The 20,993-nt window shown below is 46.0% G+C and overlaps 1 protein-coding gene and 1 pseudogene across 2 annotated transcripts in view; one reads left to right on the top strand and one right to left on the bottom strand.

The window, feature by feature from the left end:
- The window catches only part of LOC141074976 (uncharacterized), a 268,806-nt pseudogene that overhangs the window by 237,978 nt on the left and 9,835 nt on the right, over positions 1-20,993 (top strand).
- LOC141074981 (oocyte zinc finger protein XlCOF8.4-like) overlaps positions 578-20,993 on the bottom strand; it is a 287,451-nt gene continuing 267,035 nt past the window's right edge. The window contains exons 1-7 of one of the 2 annotated variants that reach the window (XM_073562308.1): positions 10,479-10,583; positions 8,716-8,844; positions 8,407-8,586; positions 8,201-8,324; positions 8,020-8,117; positions 7,731-7,821; positions 578-2,153 (exon numbers count right to left, since the gene is read on the bottom strand). In XM_073562308.1, the coding sequence (XP_073418409.1) occupies positions 1,216-2,153; positions 7,731-7,821; positions 8,020-8,117; positions 8,201-8,324; positions 8,407-8,586; positions 8,716-8,793 (1,509 nt within the window). In that variant the 5' untranslated portion in view covers positions 8,794-8,844; positions 10,479-10,583 and the 3' untranslated portion in view covers positions 578-1,215. Of the gene's footprint in view, positions 2,154-7,730; positions 7,822-8,019; positions 8,118-8,200; positions 8,325-8,406; positions 8,587-8,715; positions 8,845-10,478; positions 10,584-20,993 lie in introns of those variants that run through there. The other variant, XM_073562309.1, reaches the window with a different exon arrangement.

Consider the following 20,993-nt stretch of genomic DNA (forward strand, 5'->3'; position numbering starts at 1 on the left):
CCTGTAATTCATTTCTCACGCTCTCAGTATAATAATGACTTTTCGCTGTGTGGGATTTTTGATAAAAAGGTTGACAACTAGTTGGACAACCCCTTCTCATTCCTCATGTTTGATCCTGTTAAAATAAAAACACTTACAAAAACCTCCCATGCTGGCTCTGTTTCAGCGGTGTCGGCACTTGCGTTCTTGGCACTTTTGAGGTTTTCACGTCATGTGAGCCATGTGCCCAATCAGCACTGACGTCACTGTCCCCACCTTCGGACACATCAAGCATCATGAGGCCGTCAGAGAGCAGCCGCAGCCCTGGCTTCATGTTCATGTTCAATATGTCCGAAGGAAGGAGCAGTGAAGATGCCGCTGATTGGGTGCAGGGCTCGTGTGATGTGAGAACCTCACATAAGCCCCGGGACAGTGAGTCTCAACACCGCTGAAGTGGAGCCGGCACGCCAGTGGAGTATGAGTGTTTTTATTTTAATGAGGCCAGACATAAGGAATGAGTTCACTGAGAAAAAAAAATATATATATAGCGTATTTTTTGGACTATAAGACACACCTAGGTTTAGAGGAAATTAGAAAAAAAATTGAAGCAAAAAATGTGGTCAATTCTGTACTTAATATCCCCTATCCTGGTATATATGGTCCCCTCATCCCTACCCTGGTATACATAGATCCCTCATCCCTACCCTGGTATACATAGATCCCTCATCCCTATCCTAATATGCAGGGTCCCATCCTATTGTGGCATGATTGGCCCCATCCCGCTCCTGGTATGCAGTGCCCCATCTCATCATAGTATGCATGGCCCCCATCCTTATCCTGGTATGCAGGGCCCTCATCTCTTCCTAGTATATGCAGTGCACCATCACTATTCGGGTATGACTGGCCCCACATTCCAGTCCTGGTATGCATAGCCCAATCATTTTAATTGGCCCCCATCCTGGTATCCATGGCCCCATCACAAAACATTAAGAAAAAAGCATTACACTTACCTACCCGGCACTCCCTTGCTGAATCCTGCTCTGATACCAGCAACTGCTTTATGCTTGTAAGCAGCACATGGCAGGGACATAATGCGTTGCTCACAAGCAGAGCACAGCTGCAGGAGTACTCGCCGTTAAAACTGTATCAACATTATGAACATAAAAAAGGCTTCTCCCCTATGTGACATCTCTGATGTTTATTAACAGTTGATTTCCAAGTAAAACATTTCCCACATTAAGAAAATAAAAAAAGCTTCTCCTCTGTGTGACTGCTCTGATGTCTAACAAGAAGCGCTTTCCGGTTAAAATATTTCCCACAATCTGAACAGGAAAAAGGCTTCTCCCCTGTGTGAGTTCTATGGTGATTAACCAAATCTGATTTCTGGTTAAAACATTTCCCACATTCTGAACAGGAAAAAGGCTTCTTCCCTGTGTGAGTTCTGTGGTGAGTAACAAAATGTGATTTACGTGCAAAACATTTCCCACATTCTGAACAGGAAAAAGGCTTCTCCCCTGTGTGGCTTCTTTGATGGCGATCAAGACTTGTTTTCCATTTAAAACATTTCCCACATACTGAACATGAATATGGCTTCTCTCCTGTGTGAATTCTATGGTGTTCGTTAAGATTCCCTTTCTGGTTAAAACATTTCCTACATTCTGAACATGAAAAAGGCTTCTCTCCTGTGTGAGTTCTTTGATGTTCATTAAGACTCCCTTTGTGGTTAAAACATTTCCCACATTTTGAACAGGAAAAAGGTTTCTCCCCCGTGTGACTGCTCTGATGGCGATCAAGATGCCATTTCCGGTTAAAACATTTCCCACATTCTGAACAGGAAAAAGGCTTCTCCCCTGTGTGAGTTCTATGGTGCTTAACCAAATCTGATTTCTGCCTAAAACATTTCCCACATTCTGAACATGAGAATAACTTCTTTGCCTCAGGAGTAGTTTGTTTTTTATTGCCTCTTTTGTGACTTTGATTTTTCTTAGTAGTCAGTAATGAATCAGAAGATGGGATCTGTTTCATAGGATCAGATGACAGATCTTTGCTGTGAATGGATGATGATATATCTGGAGTAATAGCAATCACTTCAGTTGTATCTTGTAGGATCTCAAGATCATCAGATTTAAAAGTTGAAGATGTCAGCTGTCCCTCTGATCTCCTGGTACAGTCATCTGCTAGGATAAAAAAAACAATTATTTTTAATAAAATATCCTTGAGTTTTATATTTTTGAACATTTCTACTTAAACTGTCCATAAAAATGGCAAGCTATGTAAAAAACTATATTTACCAAGACAATGACAGTTCACAGTCTAATAGAAAACCTTGTTGGATGAGCCAGTAGTGTGCGGTGTTCAACTGTTTGTTCATTCTGCCTCCCAAATATCAAATATAAAGAAACCAATCAATGTTATGTAGGCGAAAATAATACCAATTCTCATCTCACAAAAAACAAGTCCCCACTCAGGTCCATCATCTGTCAATGGAAAAACAGAGGTTCCCGCACTATTAGTGGCTCAAAGGCTGTTGAAAAGCAGCAGAGTTTCTATAAACCAATCCAGCAAAATCCGCTCTCACTTCGGAGTCTTGCAGTGTGCGCAAACTACATTTAGGATCCCTGTATTTAGCAATATTATAGTGAGAAGAATCCACTTAATTTGCGGTGTGTGTCTCCTGGAGCACAATCTGGGCACTATGTGCTGGGTAAGAAAATGGCAAATGTGTAATTTTCACTCTACAACATCCACTGCGTGTTAATTTCTGGAAAGTGGCTGTGCAGTCAAAATATTCACTCCTCCTACACAAGTGGTCTAAATTGTTGGTACCCCTCGTTTAATGACAGGATAACCCACAATGGTCACAGAAATAACTTGAATCTGACAAAAGTAGAAATAAATAAAAAATCTATGAAAATGAGCAAATGAAAGTCAGACACTGCTTTTCACCCAGGCTTCCACAGAATTAAAAAAAAATAAACCTCATGAAATAGACCTGGACAGAAATTATGGTACCCTTAACTTAACCTCTTCATGACTGCCAACGGTAGATAAACGTCGGCGCTAGCAGGGCTTTGTGCAGCGCTGACGTTTGTCTACGGTCGGCAGTTTTGTGCTCAATCGGGACCCCACGTACCTTATAACTAGGGGATTCTGCCGCACAACGCTTCCTGTGACCCTCGACCTCATTGAGATCTGATTGGTTCAGGTCCTTATGACGTCAGCGTCACACCAGCCAATGAGACAAATCACTAGGAGAGTTTGTTGTAGCAGTGAACTTTCCCGGGCGATCTGCCCCATAAAAACGCTGTTTCTCCTCAGATCTCCTGTCAGTGAGAGATTATAGGAGAAACAGTGTTACAAGTGCTGCTGGGAACAGCTGTGTCAGTCAGCGATTGTGCTATAAAGTAACAATACAGATAAGGCAGGTTAGGGTTAGTGCTATAGTTAGGATTAGTGTTGGGGCTAAAGTTAGGGTTGCTGTTAAGGTTACTGTTAGGGTTACTGTTAAGCTAAAGTTAGGGTTTATTCTAAAGTTAGGGTTAGACTAAAAAATTAGGCTTTTCTCAATTGTCTCCCCAATAATTTGGTCACGTCAGTCATGTCAGAGTTTTCTATTTCCGGTAAAAAAAATAAAAATGAATAAAATGGCCGGTCAGTATTATAGTGCAGAGGAGGCTTATGCACTTTTATGCTCTGACAGTGAAGAAAGTGCAGTGTCAGATGGCGATGTGGATTTCGAGGGCTTTAGTAGCAGCGACAGTGATAGCTCAGAAATGAGCAGTGATTCTGGTCCATCCTCACACACAAGGACCAATACAACAAGAAGGACAAATATCGCTTCTGGAGAAATGTCTCCAACTCAGGGAACAATGCCCAGTACTAGCGCTGTCCCTAGTGCTCGTGAATTGGTGCACACCAATGTCCAAGGGGCTTTGCCTCTTGATGTAGCATTTCCCAGATGGGAGGCTTCGGATTCAGCTACTCCATTCATCCCTAATTTTAATGCCATTCCTGGTATAAATGTGGAGGTGGAAAATTTTGGACCAATTATTTTTTTTAATTTGTTTCTGACAGATAGCTTGCTAGAGCATATTGTCCTACAAATTTATATGTGCCCCAATTCATCAGCCAGAATCCACAATCCTATTATGCTAGGTCAAATTTATGGACACCAACTAATGTCCTAGAATTTAAAACATTTTTAGGACTTACATTCGCTATGGGACTTGTTAACAAACGAACATTCAGTCTTATTGGTCCAACCGCCCTGTTCAAGCCACCCCTATGTTTTCTGCCGTTCTTCCTAGGACCCGTTATGAAATGCTCATGAGATTTTGGCATTTTAACGACAATAGTCAATGCCTGCCCAGAAATGTCCCAGAACATGACAGACTATTCAAAATCAGACCCATCATCGAAGACTTGACAGAAAAGTTCTTATAGCTCTACACCCCAACAGAAAACATTTCCATTGATGAGTCCCTTGTAAAATTCAAAGGAAGACTGCACCTCAAGCAACTTATTCCTTCTAAGAGGGCAAGGTTCGGAATAAAGCTCTATAAAATGTGCGAGAGTTCAACCGGATACACATCAGCTTTTCACATTTATGAGGGGAATGATAGCCAACTAAACCCACCAGGATGCCCTACTTATCTGGGGACATCTGGAAAAATGGTTTGGCAGCTACCTCTATTTAAAAGTCTGGTTGAACATAACATAGGGGCTTGTGGGACCATTCGCAAAAACCGTCAGGGGTTTCCACAATCATTGGTCAGCAAAAAGTTCTGAAAGGGGCAGTCAGGGGCTTTACACAATAGAGAGCTGCTTGCCCTTAAGTACAAGGATAAATAAAATATATTTTTATCCTGAGCTTGATCCACACAGATGCCACAAGGGCCACTGCAGACCAACAGGGATCCACTACTCCAAAAACCTGTGTCTGTCATTGACTACAACAAATATATGGGGTGTGGACCTTGAAGATCAGGTTCTACAGCCATACCAGGTATCAAGAGAATCATAGATCTGGTATAAAAAGTTAGTCATGTATTTGTTTCAGGTGGCCACATATAATTCTTTTGTGTTTTACAAAAAAGCCGGAAATGCAGACACTTTCCTTGATTATCAGGAAAAGGTCACTGAAAATCTTGTTTTTGAAAATGTTGTCCCCGCCAATCCTTTAGAATGTGAAGATGTCAGAAGACTCACTGAGCGACATTTTATTGCACTCATCCCAGTAACTGAAACAAGAAAGAACCCCCAGAGAAGATGTCGTGTATGTTCCTAGAGAGGAATGAGGCATGATCCCCGCTATTATTACCCACAATGCCCATCACTGCCAGCCTTATGCCTCCATGACGGCTTTACAATCTTCCACACAGAACCACGTTTTTGAACTGTTTTGACATTCAAGCATTTGGTTTATTTAGTGACAGACACATTTGAGTAGAGCTGACTTAACAATTTCCGGGGGTAGGTGGGGGGAGGTCTCCAGAGACACAAGCTGGGCACAATATATTGGGCACTACAATGACATTTTTGCAATTTTTGCTATAAAACTTCTACTACGAGTTTCTGGAAATCAACCATGTAGTGAAAATGGTCACTATATCCATAGATGAATTCCCAGAGGGGTGTCATTTCCAAAATGGGGTCAATTCAGGGGGGGATTCTCTTGTTCTGGCACTTAGAGGCTCTCCAAAGTGCCATAAAAGCAGAATCCTCCCTGAAGTGACCCCATTTTGGAAATGGGGTTAAAACAACATTTTAGTGGTAAAAATGTAATTTTTCTCTTCACTGCCCAATGGTATAATTTTCTATGGAACAGCTGTGGGGTCAGTATGCTCACTGCACCACTAGAAGAATTCATTCAGGGAAATATTTGGCAAAATGCAGTCACTTTTGGGGGCTTATGCTGTTCTGGCACCTCAGGGGCTCTGACAATGTGACATGTCACCCACAAACAATTCCAGCAAAATCTGCTCTCCAATAAGACGCTCCTTCCCTTCGGAGCGCTGCCATGCGCCCAAACAGTGGTTTACCTCCACAAATGCGGTGTCTGCATACTCAGAACAAATTGCACTACAACTTTTGGGGTCCAATTTCTCCTGTTACCCTTTGAAAAAAAATGGAGGGCGAAAAGATAATTTTTTGTTGTAAAAATATGATTTTTTTATTTTCATGGCTCTAGGTAATTAACTTCTATGAAGCACTTGGGGGTTCAAAGTGCCCACTACACATTTCCTTGGGGGGTCTAGTTTTCAAAATGGGGTCCCTTGTGGGGGGTTTCCACTGTTTAGGCACATCAGGGGCTCTCCAAACGTGACATGGCAACCGCTAATTATTCCAGCATATTTTACATTCAAAAAATCAAATGGCGCTCCTTCCCTTCCGAGCCCTGCCGTGCGCCCAAACAGTAGTTTTCCTCATATATGGGGTATCGGCATGCTCAGGAGAAATTGCAAAACAAAGTGTATAGTCCATTTTCTCCTGTTAACCTTGCGAAAGTAAGAAAAAATTAGGTGTAAAGGAAAATTTTTGTTATTTGTAAAGTAAATGTTTATTTTTCCTTCTACATTCCATTCATTCCTGTGAAGCACCTGAAGGGTTAATAAACTTCTTGAATGTGGTTTTGAGCACCTTGAGGGGTGCAGTATTTAGAATGGTGTCACTTTTGGGTATTTTCTGTCATATTTACCCCCTCGCTGTTTATCTTTTAACCCTTATAACTTCCTAACCAAAAAATTTGATATAGTTGATATAGACACTACTGCGCAGGCGCCGCCATCACCGGTGACATTGTGCTGGATGTAATTTTTTTCTAAGCCTCACAATAGCCACAATATTATAGACATTATCAACAATATCAATGCTATTATATGCATTATGTAATAATGGGGGCAGGTCAGGCTGGTTTCACACTTGCGTTTTTTTCCTATCTTTTACATGGGTGTGCATAGGTGCGCATACACATGCGTTTGTACACGTTTGTATGCGCATGCTTTTTTTGAAGTGTGCGCTTGGGCGCACAAAATGCATCCTGTTGCATTTTTTGTGTGTCCGACTTGCCCCAAAAAAACGCATGCACACGCAATGCGTTTTTCTACAGCTAAACACCCATTATAATCTATGGGTGCACACGTATGCGCAAAAAAAGCACCAAAACCCACAAAAAAACGCACAAACGCATGATGCGTTTTTTATGTGCGTTTGCACTGCGCACGGTGTGCAGCGCAAAAAAACGCAAGTGTGAAAGTAGCCTCAGTGAGGAATCAGCGACCTGTCATAAGCCAATACAGATGAATATGTAATCAGAGCACCACATAAAGCCCCGCCCACAGCCCCGCCCACAGCCCCGCCCCAGAGCACGAGAATCTCATTAACTGAAAACTACAAATACAGATTACACAACAGTAAACCAGAGTTGCCCTCATTTATGGTGGACCATTGGAGCTACTATGGATCCTGAGCAGAAGATTAGAGAAAATAATATTGCTCCCCATTTCAGGAGAGATTGTGCAGGAATCTGAATTCCTTAGGATCAGAAACAATGTAATTGGTTGTAAGTTCTATAGAAAAGGGCTTTCACTGCCCAAAGTCATTAGAACAGTTTTGGGTGGAGGAGAATGTTGTCGTCTAGAGGCAAAATGGTGATCATGGTAATACGGCCGGACTACACCACCGATAAGGCAGCCACAGCCGGTGACTGAGAGGAATCTGTGACTTCTCTGCATTCAATGGTTACTACTCACCTGGGTAGTCATATGTGGGAATCTCCTCTTTACACCACTCATCATCCCTCACATATGTCTCTGTAGTATTAATATGGGTCAGATCTTCACCCTGAAACAAATATTGTAAAAGTCACCGACAGATGGAGAAGTCCCATCTATGATCAGCTCTAATCCTGCCATCTCCACCGTTCTCATTACACAAGTATAAAACATATAATACTGGTGGATAAAACAAGACTGAGCACAAGACCTTCACAGCCGTCTACACATCATAGGGGAGATCTCCTGACACCTTCTCTCCATCTACCTGATGATCCTGAGGAGCACTGGGATCTTCTTGGTTACAGTCCTGTGGAAGAAGAGGACGGGGACATCTCTCTGGTGTTGTCCTCTTACTGGATAGATCTGGAGGAGACACATACAGGGACTGAATTCATTCTCTACATACAGATAATTATAGGCCGTGTGTATTTAGTCCTGTCTATTACCTGGAGATGTGAGGGGCTGGGGAACCTCCATTATGACGTTCTTGTACAGATCTCTGTGTCCTTCTAAATACTCCCACTCCTCCATGGAGAAATAGACAGCGACATCCTGACACCTTATAGGAACCTGACACATACAATGATACCGTCATCCCCCGATCCCTTCATAGTGTTACTGTATAATGTCCCAGCATTCCCAGCAGTGTCACCTCTCCAGTCAGCAGCTCAGTCATCTTGTAGGTGAGTTCTAGGATCTTCTGGTGATTGATGTCCTCATGGATCAGGGGGTGAGGTGGAGGCCCCGTGATTGGGCTCAGGGGTCTTCCCCATCCCTCAGACACAGGGTCCTGACAGCGATCATTAGAGGTCTTCTTCACCACTGTGTAATCCTGGTTATGGAGAGACACATTAATAAATCTCACTACAGACATTCCCAGAGTCCTCACCTCTCCAGTTCTGTCCATCTGTTATTCCCATAGATAAGAATGATGTAATGTGACGTCATCAGAATCTCTCACCTCTCCAGTGAGACGGAAGAGGATCTCTAGGGTGAGGTGTAATATCCTCTCCACCATCTTGTGTCCGTCCATATCCATCCTTGATGGGTAAATTTGCTGATGACACAAAGCTAGGAGGGATAGCTAATACTAGAGAAGAGAGAGAGAGGATTCAAAAAGATTTAAATAAACTGGAGAAATGGGCAGCAACTAACAGAATGGTTTTTAACAGGGAGAAATGCAAAGTACTACATCTGGGCAATAAAAATGAAAAAAGCATATACAGAATGGGAGGAATAGGCCTAAGCAACAGCACATGTGAAAAAGACTTGGGTATACTAATAGATCACAGACTGAATATGAGTCAAGAGTGTGATGCAGCAGCAAAAAAGGCAAATGCAATTCTAGGATGTATTAACAGAAGCATACAGTCTAGATCACGTGAAGTCATTATTTCCCTCTACTCCTCTTTGGTCAGACCTCATCTGGAATATTGTGTCCAGTTTTGGGCACCACATTTTAAAAAAGACATCAACAAACTGGAGCAAGTTCAGAAGAGAGCGACCAGAATGGTGACCGGTCTGCAAACCCTGTCTTATGAGGAAAGGTTGCAGGATTTGGGAATGTTTAGTTTGCAAAAGAGAAGACTGAGAGGAGACTTAATAGCTGTCTACAAGTATCTAAAGGGCTGTCACATTGTAGAAGGATCAACTTTATTCTCATTTGCACAAGGAAAGACTAGAAGCAATGGGATGAAACTGAATGGGAGGAGACACAGATTAGATATTAGAAAAAACTTTTTGACAGTTAGAGTGATCAATGAGTGGAACAGGCTGCCATGAGAAGTGGTGAGTTCTCCTTCAATGGAAGTCTTCAAACAGAGGCTGGACAGACATCTGACTGGGATGATTTAGCAAATCCTGCTTTGAGCAGGGGGTTGGACCAGATGGCCCAGGAGGTCCCTTCCAACTCTACGATTCTATGATTCTATGAAATCAGGAAAATTCTCTTTTGTAGAAGATCTTCACTGAGAGGATCTGATATTGTAGAGACCTGAATGAGAAGAAGATGAGCCGATGTAACATCATAAGAATCCTGTGTAATAATACAATTACTGGAGATAATAAGGGAAACATATGAGGAGATTTATTATCTTACAGGGTTTAGTTTTCTCCCCTGACATCTACTAATAAAACCTATATATTTAGGCCACAGACAACAAGCAGTTTCCTCCTCGGAGTCGGCAGCTGAACATGTTCCTCATAGACTCATCTTCCATAACGCTAATTCTCGTCTCATTACCGACACTGGAATCGGCATTAGCAATACTGCAGGAGAGATTCATTACACGCGACATGAGAAATAACTCCTTCATGATGAGGACGACATCTTCATCTTCTACTGCGGCTCTAGAGACAGATGTGGCCAGAGTCGGTCACTGACTCCATCCCCACCGGCCGTCTATATGAAGGTTTCCCGTCTTCCCCGCACTGGAATCTTCTATCTATATGTAATATATGGGTACAACCCCAAGAACACAGTGGGGGAAACATCACACTTTGGGGGGGCTTTTCTGTAAAGGGGACAGGACAACGGCAACGTATTGAAGGAAGGATGGATGGGGTCTTGTATCGGGAGATTTTGGCCAACAACCTCCTTCTCTCAGTAACAGCATTGAAGATGGGTGGAGGCTGGGTCTTCGAACAGAACAACGACCCGAAACACAGAGACAGGGAAACTAAGGAAAGAATAACACAGGGACCGAAAGGGTTAATAGGACTCACAGGAGGAACCGGCCCAGACAGCCGAAGATCCAGGAGGGTCCGCTACATATATGGCTGCTCTGTGCACAGGACCTGTGATGAGGTCACAGGAGGGGAGGAGTCAGGGGTCACATGATCAGGGGCCTCAGTGTGTGCAGGACTGGACTCTGCTGTGCGGAGGTGTACGGAGCGGAGCCATGTGTGTACGAGGTGTACGGAGCGGAGCCGTGTGTGTACGAGGTGTACGGAGCGGAGCCGTGTGTGTATGAGGTGTACGGAGCGGAGCCCTGTGTGTACGAGGTGTACGGAGCGGAGCCGTGTGTGTACGAGGTGTACGGAGCGGAGCCGCGTGTGTACGAGGTGTACGGAGCTGAGCCGTGTGTGTACGAGGTGTACGGAGCGGAGCCGTGTGTGTACGAGGTGTACGGTGCTGAGCCGTGTGTGTACGAGGTGTAAGGAGCAGAGCCGTGTGTGTACGAGGTGTACGGAGAGGAGCCGTGTGTGTACGAGGTGTACGGAGAGGAGCCGTGTGTGTACAAGGTGTACGGAGCGGAGCCGTGTGTGTACGAGGTGTACGGAGCGGAGCCCTGTGTGTACGAGGTGTACGGAGCGGAGCCGTGTGTGTGTACGAGGTGTACAGAGCGGAGCCGCATGTGTACGAGGTGTATGGAGCGGAGCCGCGTGTGTACGAGGTGTACGGAGCGGAGCCGCGTGTGTACGAGGTGTACGGAGAGGAGCCGTGTGTGTACGAGGTGTACGGAGCGGAGCCGCGTGTGTACGAGGTGTACGGAGCAGAGCCTCGTGTGTACGAGGTTTACGGAGCGGAGCCGCGTGTATACGAGGTGTGCGGAGAGTAGCCGTGTGTGTACGAGGTGTACGGAGCGAAGCCGTGTGTGTATGAGGTGTACGGAGCGGAGCCCTGTGTGTACGAGGTGTACGGAGCGGAGCCGTGTGTGTACGAGGTGTACGGAGCTGAGCCGTGTGTGTACGAGGTGTGCGGAGTGGAGCCGTGTGTGTACGAGGTGTACGGAGCGGAGCCGCGTGTGTACGAGGTTTACGGAGCGGAGCCGCGTGTATACGAGGTGTGCGGAGAGGAGCCGTGTGTGTACGAGGTGTACGGAGCGGAGCCGTGTGTGTATGAGGTGTACGGAGCGGAGCCCTGTGTGTACGAGGTGTACGGAGCGGAGCCGTGTGTGTACGAGGTGTACGGAGCTGAGCCGTGTGTGTACGAGGTGTGCGGAGTGGAGCCGTGTGTGTACGAGGTGTACGGAGCTGAGCCGTGTGTGTACGAGGTGTAAGGAGCAGAGCCGTGTGTGTACGAGGTGTACGGAGAGGAGCCGTGTGTGTACGAGGTGTACGGAGAGGAGCCGTGTGTGTACAAGGTGTACGGAGCGGAGCCGTGTGTGTACGAGGTGTACGGAGCGGAGACGTGTGTGTACGGGGTGTACGGAGCGGAGCCGTGTGTGTGCGAGGTGTATGGAGCGGAGCCGTGTGTACGGGGTGTACGGAATGGAGCCGTGTGTACGGGGTGTGCGAGGTGTACGGAGCGGTGCCGTGTGTGTACGAGGTGTATGGAGCGGAGCCGTGTGTACGGGGTGTACGGAGCGGAGCCGTGTGTGTGCGAGGTGCACGGAGCAGAGCCGTGTGTGTACGAGGTGCACGGAGCTGAGCCATGTGTGTATGAGGTATACAGAGCGGCGCCATGTGTGTATGAGGTGTACGGAGCAGAGCCGTGTGTGTACGAGGCGTACGGAGCGGAGCTGTGTGAGTGTGTACAAGGTGTACGGAGCGGAGCCGCTTTTCTGTGGACCCCTCTGTATACCCCCATCTTTAGTCACAGACCCCTCTGTATACACCCGTATACACCCAGCTTCAGTCACAGACCCCTCTGTGTATGCTGTATCGGTCGCAGACCCCTCAGTGTGCTCTTTATACACCCGTATACCCCCAGCTTCGGTCGCAGACTCCTCAGTGTGCTCTGTATACACCCGTATACCCCCAGCTTCAGTCGCAGACCCCGCGTCTCACACTGTACACACCTGTATACCCCCAGCTTCAGTCTCAGACCCCTGTGTGTATGCTGTATACACCCGTATACCCCCAGCTTCAGTCGCAGACGCCTATGTGTACGCTGTATACACCCGTATACACCAATGTTCGGTCGCAGACCCCTCTGTGTACTCTGTATACACTTGTAAGCCCCCAGCTTCGGTCGCAGACCCCTCTGTGTATGCTGTATACACCCGTAAACCCACAGCTTCAGTCTCAGACCCAGTGTCTCTCACACTGTATATATCCGTATACCCCTAGCTTCGGTCACAGACCCCTCTGTGTACACTGTATACACCCGTATACCCCCAGCTTCAGTCGCAGACCCCTCTGTGTACTCTGTATACACCCATATACCCCCAGCTTCGGTCTCAGACCCCTCAGTGTACGCTGTATACACCTGTATACCCCCAGCTTCGGGCGCAGACCCCTGTGTACGCTGTATACACCTGTATTCCCCCAGCTTCGGTCGCAGACTCCTCAGTGTGCTCTTTATACACCCGTACACCCCCAGCTTCGGTTGCAGACGCCTCTATGTATGCTGTATACACCCGTATACCTCCAGCTTCAGTCTCAGACCCCTGTGTGTATGCTGTATTATTATTATTATTTATTTATACAGCACCATTGGTTCCATGGTGCTGTACATGAGAAGGGGTTACATACAAATTACAGATATCACTTACAGTAAACAAACTAACAATGACAGACTGATACAGAGGGGAGAGAGGACCCTGCCCTTTCGGTCTGATATGCTACAGGATGGTGGGGAAGGAGACAGTAGGTTGGTGGGTTGCAGCGGTTCCAGTGTTGGTTGAGGTGATATCGCCGGTAGTGGTGAGAGAGAAGGAGGTAGCGGGGTCATTGCAGGCTGTAGGCTTTCTTGAAGAGGTGGGTTTTCAGGTTCCATCAGAAGGATCCAAATGTGGTTGATAGTCGGACTTGTTGGGGCAAAGAATTCCAGAGAATAGGGGCTATTCGGGAGAAGTCTTGGAGGGTATACACCCGTATACCCCCAGCTTCAGTCACAGACCCCTCTGTGTACGCTGTATACACCCGTATACCCCCAGCTTCAGTCGTAGACCCCTCTCTGTACTCTGTACACACCCGTATACCCCCAACTTCAGTCGCAGACCACTCTGTGTACACTGTATACACCCGTATACCCCCAGCTTCGGTCACAGACCCTTGTGTTCACTGTATACACCTGTATATCTCCAATTATGGTCGCAGACCACTGTGTACAATGTATACACCCAGATTCGGTCGCAGACCTCTCAGTGTATGCTGTATGCACCTGTATACCCCCAGCTTTGGTCACAGACCCCCCTGTGTATGATGTATACACCCGTATACCCCCAGCTTCGGTCATAGACCCCTCTGTGTATGCTGTATACACCCGTATATCCCCAGCTTCGGTAGCAGACCCCTGTGTACACTATATACACCTGTATACCCCCAGCTTTGGTCACAGACCCCTGTGTACACTGTATACACCTGTATACCCCCAGGTTCGGTCGCAGAACCCTGTGTACTCTGTATACACCCGTATACCCCCAGCTTCGGTCGTAGACCCCTGTGTACACTGTATATACCCATATACCCCCAGCTTCGGTCACAGACCCTGCATCTCTCACACTATAGAACTGATGCCGGACACACACGGTAAAACTGTGGTCGTCGGTCTTCTCATCTCTCGCACTTATGCTGATAACATAAGATGGAGTCAGACGAACCCTCCTACAAAACATGAGAACAAAGTCATTACTACAGGACTGTGTGAAAAAGGGATTTATTCTACAAGAAACGCTGGGGCCACAAATGAGAATAACATAATGTCGTTCATCTTCTCTTTCACCACAGATATTGACAATGAGGGCGACTTCCACTTTTCCGCAATGTGGATTTTAGTGGCCATACATAAGTAGTTTACTAGCTTCTGAAAGCTTTTTGGAAGCCGGGAAGGCCTGGTTCCCAGTAAAAGGGTAGAAGGTTCCAGATCAACTGGTCAACCATACATCTGTGCTATCAGACGCTTCACCTTCTCCCAAAGCCCAGAAACCACCGTACAAGACCATCAAATATGTCTCATGTCACCAGATATTCCACAGCCAATAAAATAGTCTCCTGAGATTTTAGGAAAAATGCTGTGAATTTTTTCCAGTACATAATAGACTCTGTGCAATAGTTTTAAGGAGGTCTCAACAAGGGAAGTCTGGTGACTACCTTTCGATAGGGTGTCACAGCTACGATACCATTCATCAATTGACTATTCAAACCCCAGATCCTCCTCCCACTGTAACATAGTGTATACTTCAATTTTGTATCATCTTGTGGAGTATTTATAGCATAGTACAGTCATGGCCAAAAGTTTTGAGAATGACACAAATCTTAATTTTTTACAAAGTCTACTGCTTCATTTTTTCTAATGGCAATTTGCATATACTCCAGAATGTTATAAAGAGTGATCAGCTTAACAGCAATTACTTGGAAAGTCAATATTTGCCTAGAAAAGGAACTTTATCCCCCAAAACACATTTCAACATCATTGCAGCCCTGCCTTAAAAGGACCAGCTAACATCGCTTCAGTGATTGCTCCATTAACACAGGTGTGGGTGTTGATGAGGACAGGGCTGGAGATCAATCTGTCATGATTAAGTAAGAAAGACACCACTGGACACTTTAAAAGGAGGCTGGTGCTTGGCATCATTGTTTCTCTTCTGTTAACCATGGTTATCTCTAAAGAAACACGTGCAGTCATCATTGCACTGCACAAAAATGGCCTAACAGGGAAGAGTATCGCAGCTAGAAAGATTGCACCTCAGTCAACAATCTATCGCATCATCAAGAACTTCAAGGAGAGAGGTTCCCTTGTTGCCAAAAAGGGTCCAGGGCGCTCAAGAAAGACCAGCAAGTGCCAGGACCGTCTCTTAAAAGTGTTTCAGCTGCGGGATCGGGCTACCAGCAGTGCAGAGCTTGCTCAGGAATGGCAGCAGGCAGGTGTGAGTGCATCTGCACCCACTGTGAGGCGGAGACTCTTGGAGCAAGGCCTGGTCTCAAGGAGGGCAGCAAAGAAGCCACTTCTCTCCAGAAAAAACATCATGGACAGACTGATATTCTGCAAGAGGTACAGGGAGTGGACTGCTGAGGACTGGGGTAAAGTCATTTTCTCTGATGAATCCCCTTTTTGATTGTTTGGGACATCTGGAAAACGGCTTATTCGGAGAAGACGAGGTGAGCGCTACCACCAGTCTTGTCTCATGCCAACTGTCAAGCATCCTGAAACCATTCATGTGTGGGGTGGCTTCTCAGCCAAGGGAATGGGCTCTCTCTCAGTCTTGCCTAAAAACACAGCCATGAATAAAGAATGGTACCAGAATGTCCTCCGAGAGCAACTTCTCCCAACCGTCCAAGAGCAGTTTGGCGATCAACAATGCCTTTTTCAACATGATGGAGCACCTTGCCATAAAGCAAAGGTGATAACTAAATGGCTCAGGGAACAAAACATAGAGATTTTGGGACCATGGCCTGGAAACTCCCCAGATCTTAATCCCATTGAGAACTTGTGGTCAATCATCAAGAGACGGGTGGACAAACAAAAACCTTCAAATTCAGACAAAATAAAAGCATTGATTTTGCAAGAATGGACTGCTATCAGTCAGGATTTGATCCAGAAGGTGATTGAGAGCATGCCAGGGAGAATTGCTGAGGTCCTGAAGAAGAAGGGTCAACACTGCAAATATTGACTTGCTGCATTAACTCATTCTAACTGTCAATATAACCTTTTGTTACTCATAATATTGTTGCAATTATATTTCTGTATGTGATAAAAACATCTGACAAAAATATATAAAAACCAGAGGCCAGCAGATCATGTGAAAATATAATATTTGTGTCATTCTCAAAACTTTTGGCCATGACTGTAGATCAATGAGATTGTTCCCCTGCCCAAAGGGTCATTTAGACATTTATTTTCAAAACTTGTTGCCCTGAGAGTAGTACCGCTTGGGAGGATCTGCTTTGCAAAGTGGGAGATCTGGTTCAGTCGCATTACCTCCCTAGCTGGAGGTTCAAATGTTTGAACAAATTCCTGTCTGTCAAGTAAGATATTAAATGGGGATCACAAATATTTTAGTATATGAATACCTTTCAGCTTCTACCAAGAAAACATTTGTGGCTCAAGGCCTGGCGGGAACATGGGGTTTTGTAATATAGCTGTCAGGGGAGAAGCGCTTGATTGTAAGTTATATTTAAACCTGACTTTCCTCCAAAGAAGCAACAAGTGGACTGTAAAAGGAGCCACATTCATTAACCCCCGTGGAAGTCGGTCTGTGGTCCACATTAGGCCTGATAAAGAGAATGGTTTGGAGAGAAATGATTCCAGAATAACCCATCTCGGACTATTGGGATATGAACACGCACTTATTAATGGAGCAATCTGTGCCGACTTGTAATAAAGTGTAAAATTAGGGAGGGATAAACCCCCTTCTTTTCTGTGACAGAACATAAGTTTTTGCACAATTCTGGGTTCTTTTCCGAGCCAAAGAAGCTTAGACATCATAGAGTGTGAATGAGTGAATGTTCTGGCTGGTACCATAATTGGGAGGGACCTAAATAGATATAAGAAGCGAGGCAGTGACACCATTTTTAATGCATGTATTCTGCCGGGCCAGGATAACTTTGAGGAAGCCCATCTATCCAGGTCCCTCTGGAAGTTTTGGATCAGTGGAGAGTAATTCCACCTAAACAGAGGTGACCTGTTGGCTGTTAAGTTGATACCCAGATATGTTAGATAATGTTCTTTGTGTATAAACCCAAAATGGGAGGCTATATTAGTTTGCTCTGTCTTAGGAAAATTTACAAATAATGCTTTGGGTTTATCAATGTTAATCTTTAACCCTGAGATCTTCTCAAATTCTTGAAGGAGAGAAAACAAGTGAGGGAGTGTAGTGTGGGGACTTATTAATGTTAGCAGGAGATCATCCGCAAAGAGGCTGACTTTATATTGGTCTCCCATATTCTCAGGGCCCAGGATATTCTGATCTCTCCTTATTGCTTCCACAATGGGTTCCATTGCAAGTGCAAAAAGATCCGGAGATAGAGGACAGCCCTGCCTGGTACCCTCTGAATATTAATTGGAGGGGGATGTGGTGACGGGAGTTTTTCATAAGCGATAGGGCTATCATATAACAATTGGAGGCATTTTATAAGATTAGGGGAGAATCCGACTTCCGATAGAACCGTAAAGAGATATGTCCAGGACGCCGAATCGAAAGCCCTCTCAGTATCTAATGCAAGCAGGAGAAGTCGCTTTCGCTGTAGGTTTGTTGTATGAATAATATTTAACGCTCTCCTAATATTATCTGGGGCCTGTCGCGCTGGTATAAAACCAACCTGACCCTGATGGATGAGGTGAGGGAGGATTTTATTGATCCTGTTAGTCACAATGGATGTAAAGATTTTGAAGTCAATGTATAAGAGGGATATAGGTCTATAATTTGTGGTGAGATGATCTTTCTTAGGATTAGGGATTACGGTTACATGCGCCACGTAGAGCTCAGGGGGCAGCTGTGAGCCATTTAGTAGTGAATTACAGAGGTTTTTATATGTGGTGTCAGCACATCGCTGCATTTTTTATAATATATTGCTGTAAGACCATCCGGCCCCGGGGCCTTTCCTCTTTTTAGTTTTTTGAGTGATGAAACTATTTCCTCCTCAGAGATGTGTAAATGGAGTTGTTGTGCCGCGGACTCAGTCAGGTTAGGTAGATGTAGTGTGTGAAGGAATGACTCCAGTAGTGAGGGGGGTGATTGTGGGGCGAATACAAACTCTGGGGGTATTCATTATAAGTGCTATACATGACATCGGGGTGGGCTGAGATCTGACCCTTAGGGTCTTTTATAGAGGAGATTATATGCAGTGACTCTCTCATTCTGAGCTTACGAGCGGCATCTTATTAGGCTTATTGGCATGGTGATAAAACGCGGCTTTACTCCAAGTTAGCGCCTCTCCGTTCTGGTGGTGAGAATGGCGTCTAATTGTCATTTCATATCTTGTATTTGTGTAGATAAGTATAGGGGTGAAGAGCGCTGATTGGCCAATTCTCACTCCTGCAGTTTCTCCTCCAGTCTGGGCTGTAATTCAGACCTTTCTTCTTCCTGTCGGCCGATAACTTATCACAGAACCGGGAATAGATTTTCTGTGCGCGAGTCACATTGCTCCAAGTGAGGCCTCCTCCGCTGTGTGAGTTTAGGGGAAATTTGTTATATCTTCTCTTATAGTGGTTACATTAGAGATTTGGGCATTTTAGCTCCTGGTGTGGAGTCGATAGCACAATCATATGCCGCCATATAGTAGACGGCCGGTAACCGGTGATAATTCCCTCATGTGTGGGGTCTATTTCCCTCCAGAGAAATCACACATTACATTCCACACATAACACTGTGTAGAGAAGGCGGCGCGGGGTAATTGTGCCAGTAGTGAGGGGCGAATAATGGCGGGAATGTCACTGACTGAGGAGAAGGCTCCATGGAGGTCTGCACTCCGGAGATCATGTGACCCCTGACTCCTCCCCTCCTGTGACCTCATCACAGGTCCTGTGCACAGAGCAGCCATATATGTGTAGTGCGGCTCTGCAGGTTAGTGATGGGCAGTCCGGCTCTTCTGGCTCCTTTCCCCAGTTTTCTCCCTCCTGTCCCTTCACTATAAAGCCTGGGCCTCATTATACAGCTGTACTGGGGTCTAGTGAAGGCTTTTTAGCCCTTTCCTCAGACTGTAGCACCTGGTCACAGGCCCTCACTCCTGTCCCTTCACTATAAAGCCTGGGCCTCATTATACAGCTGTACAGGGGTCTAGTGAAGGCTTTTTAGCCCTTTCCTCAGACTGTAGCTCCTGGGAACAGGCCCTCACTCCAGTCCCTTCACTATAAAGCCTGGGCCTCATTATACAGCTGTACAGGGGTCTAGTGAAGGCTTTTTATCCCTTTCCTCAGACTGTAGCTCCTGGAAACAGGCCCTCACTCCTGTCCCTTCACTATGAAGCCTGGGCCTCATTATACAGCTAAACGGGTCTAGTGAAGGCTTTTTAGCCCTTTCCTCAGACTGTAGCTCCTGGGAACAGGCCCTCACTCCTGTCCCTTCACTATAAAGCCTGGGCCTCATTATACAGCTGTACAGGGGTCTAGTGAAGGCTTTTTAGCCCATTCCTCAGACTGTAGCTCCTGGGCACAGGCCCTCACTCCTGTCCTTTCACTATAAAGCCTGGGCCTCATTATACAGCTGTAAGGGGGTCTAGTGAAGGCTTTTTAGCCCTTTCCTCAGACTGTAGCTCCTGGGCACAGGCCCTCACTCCTGTCCCTTCACTATAAAGCCTGGGCCTCATTATACAGCTGTACAGGGGTCTAGTGAAGGCTTTTTAGCCCTTTCCTCAGACTGTAGCTCCTGGTCACAGGCCCTCACTCCTGTCCCTTCACTATATAGCCTGGGCCTCATTATACAGCTGTAAAGGGGTCTAATGAAGGCTTTTTAGCCCTTTCCTCAGACTGTAGCTCCTGGGCACAGGCCCTCACTCCTGTCCTTTCACTATAAAGCCTGGGCCTCACTATACAGCTTTACAGGGGACTAGTGAAGGCTCTTTAGCCCTTTCCTCAGTCTGTAGCTCCTGGGAACAGGCCCTCACTCCTGTCCCTTCACTATAAAGCCTGGGCCTCATTATACAGCTGTACAGGGGTCTAGTGAAGGCTTTTTAGCCCATTCCTCAGACTGTAGCTCCTGGGAACAGGCCCTCACTCCTGTCCCTTCACTATAAAGCCTGGGCCTCATTATACAGCTGTACAGGGGTCTAGTGAAGTCTTTTTAGCCCTTTCCTCAGACTGTAGCTCCTGGGCACAGACCCTCACTCCTGTCCCTTCACTATAAAGCCTGGGCCTCATTATACAGCTGTACAAGGGTCTAGTGAAGGCTTTTTAGCCCTTTCCTCAGACTGTAGCTCCTGGGAACAGGCCCTCACTCCTGTCCCTTCACTATAAAGCCTGGGCCTCATTATACAGCTGTACAGGGGTCTAGTGAAGGCTTTTTAGCCCTTTCCTCAGACTGTAGCTCCTGGGAACAGGCCCTCACTCCTGTCCCTTCACTATAAAGCCTGGACCTCATTATACAGCTGTACAAGGGTCTAGTGAAGGCTTTTTAGCCCTTTCCTCAGACTGTAGCTCCTGGGAACAGGCCCTCACTCCTGTCCCTTCACTATAAAGCCTGGACCTCATTATACAGCTGTACAAGGGTCTAGTGAAGGCTTTTTAGCCCTTTCCTCAGTCTGTAGCTCCTGGGAACAGGCCCTCACTCCTGTCCCTTCACTATAAAGCCTGGGCCTCATTATACAGCTGTACAGGGGTCTAGTGAAGGCTTTTTAGCCCTTTCCTCAGACTGTAGCTCCTGGTCACCATGTGATCTCACCATAACCCTAACAAGCTAATTAAGATGTAAAATCCTG

The sequence above is a fragment of the Dendrobates tinctorius genome, unplaced genomic scaffold, assembly GCF_039654945.1.
Source record: "Dendrobates tinctorius isolate UK_male_01 unplaced genomic scaffold, ASM3965494v1 ptg000345l, whole genome shotgun sequence".
Taxonomy (NCBI): domain Eukaryota; kingdom Metazoa; phylum Chordata; class Amphibia; order Anura; family Dendrobatidae; genus Dendrobates; species Dendrobates tinctorius.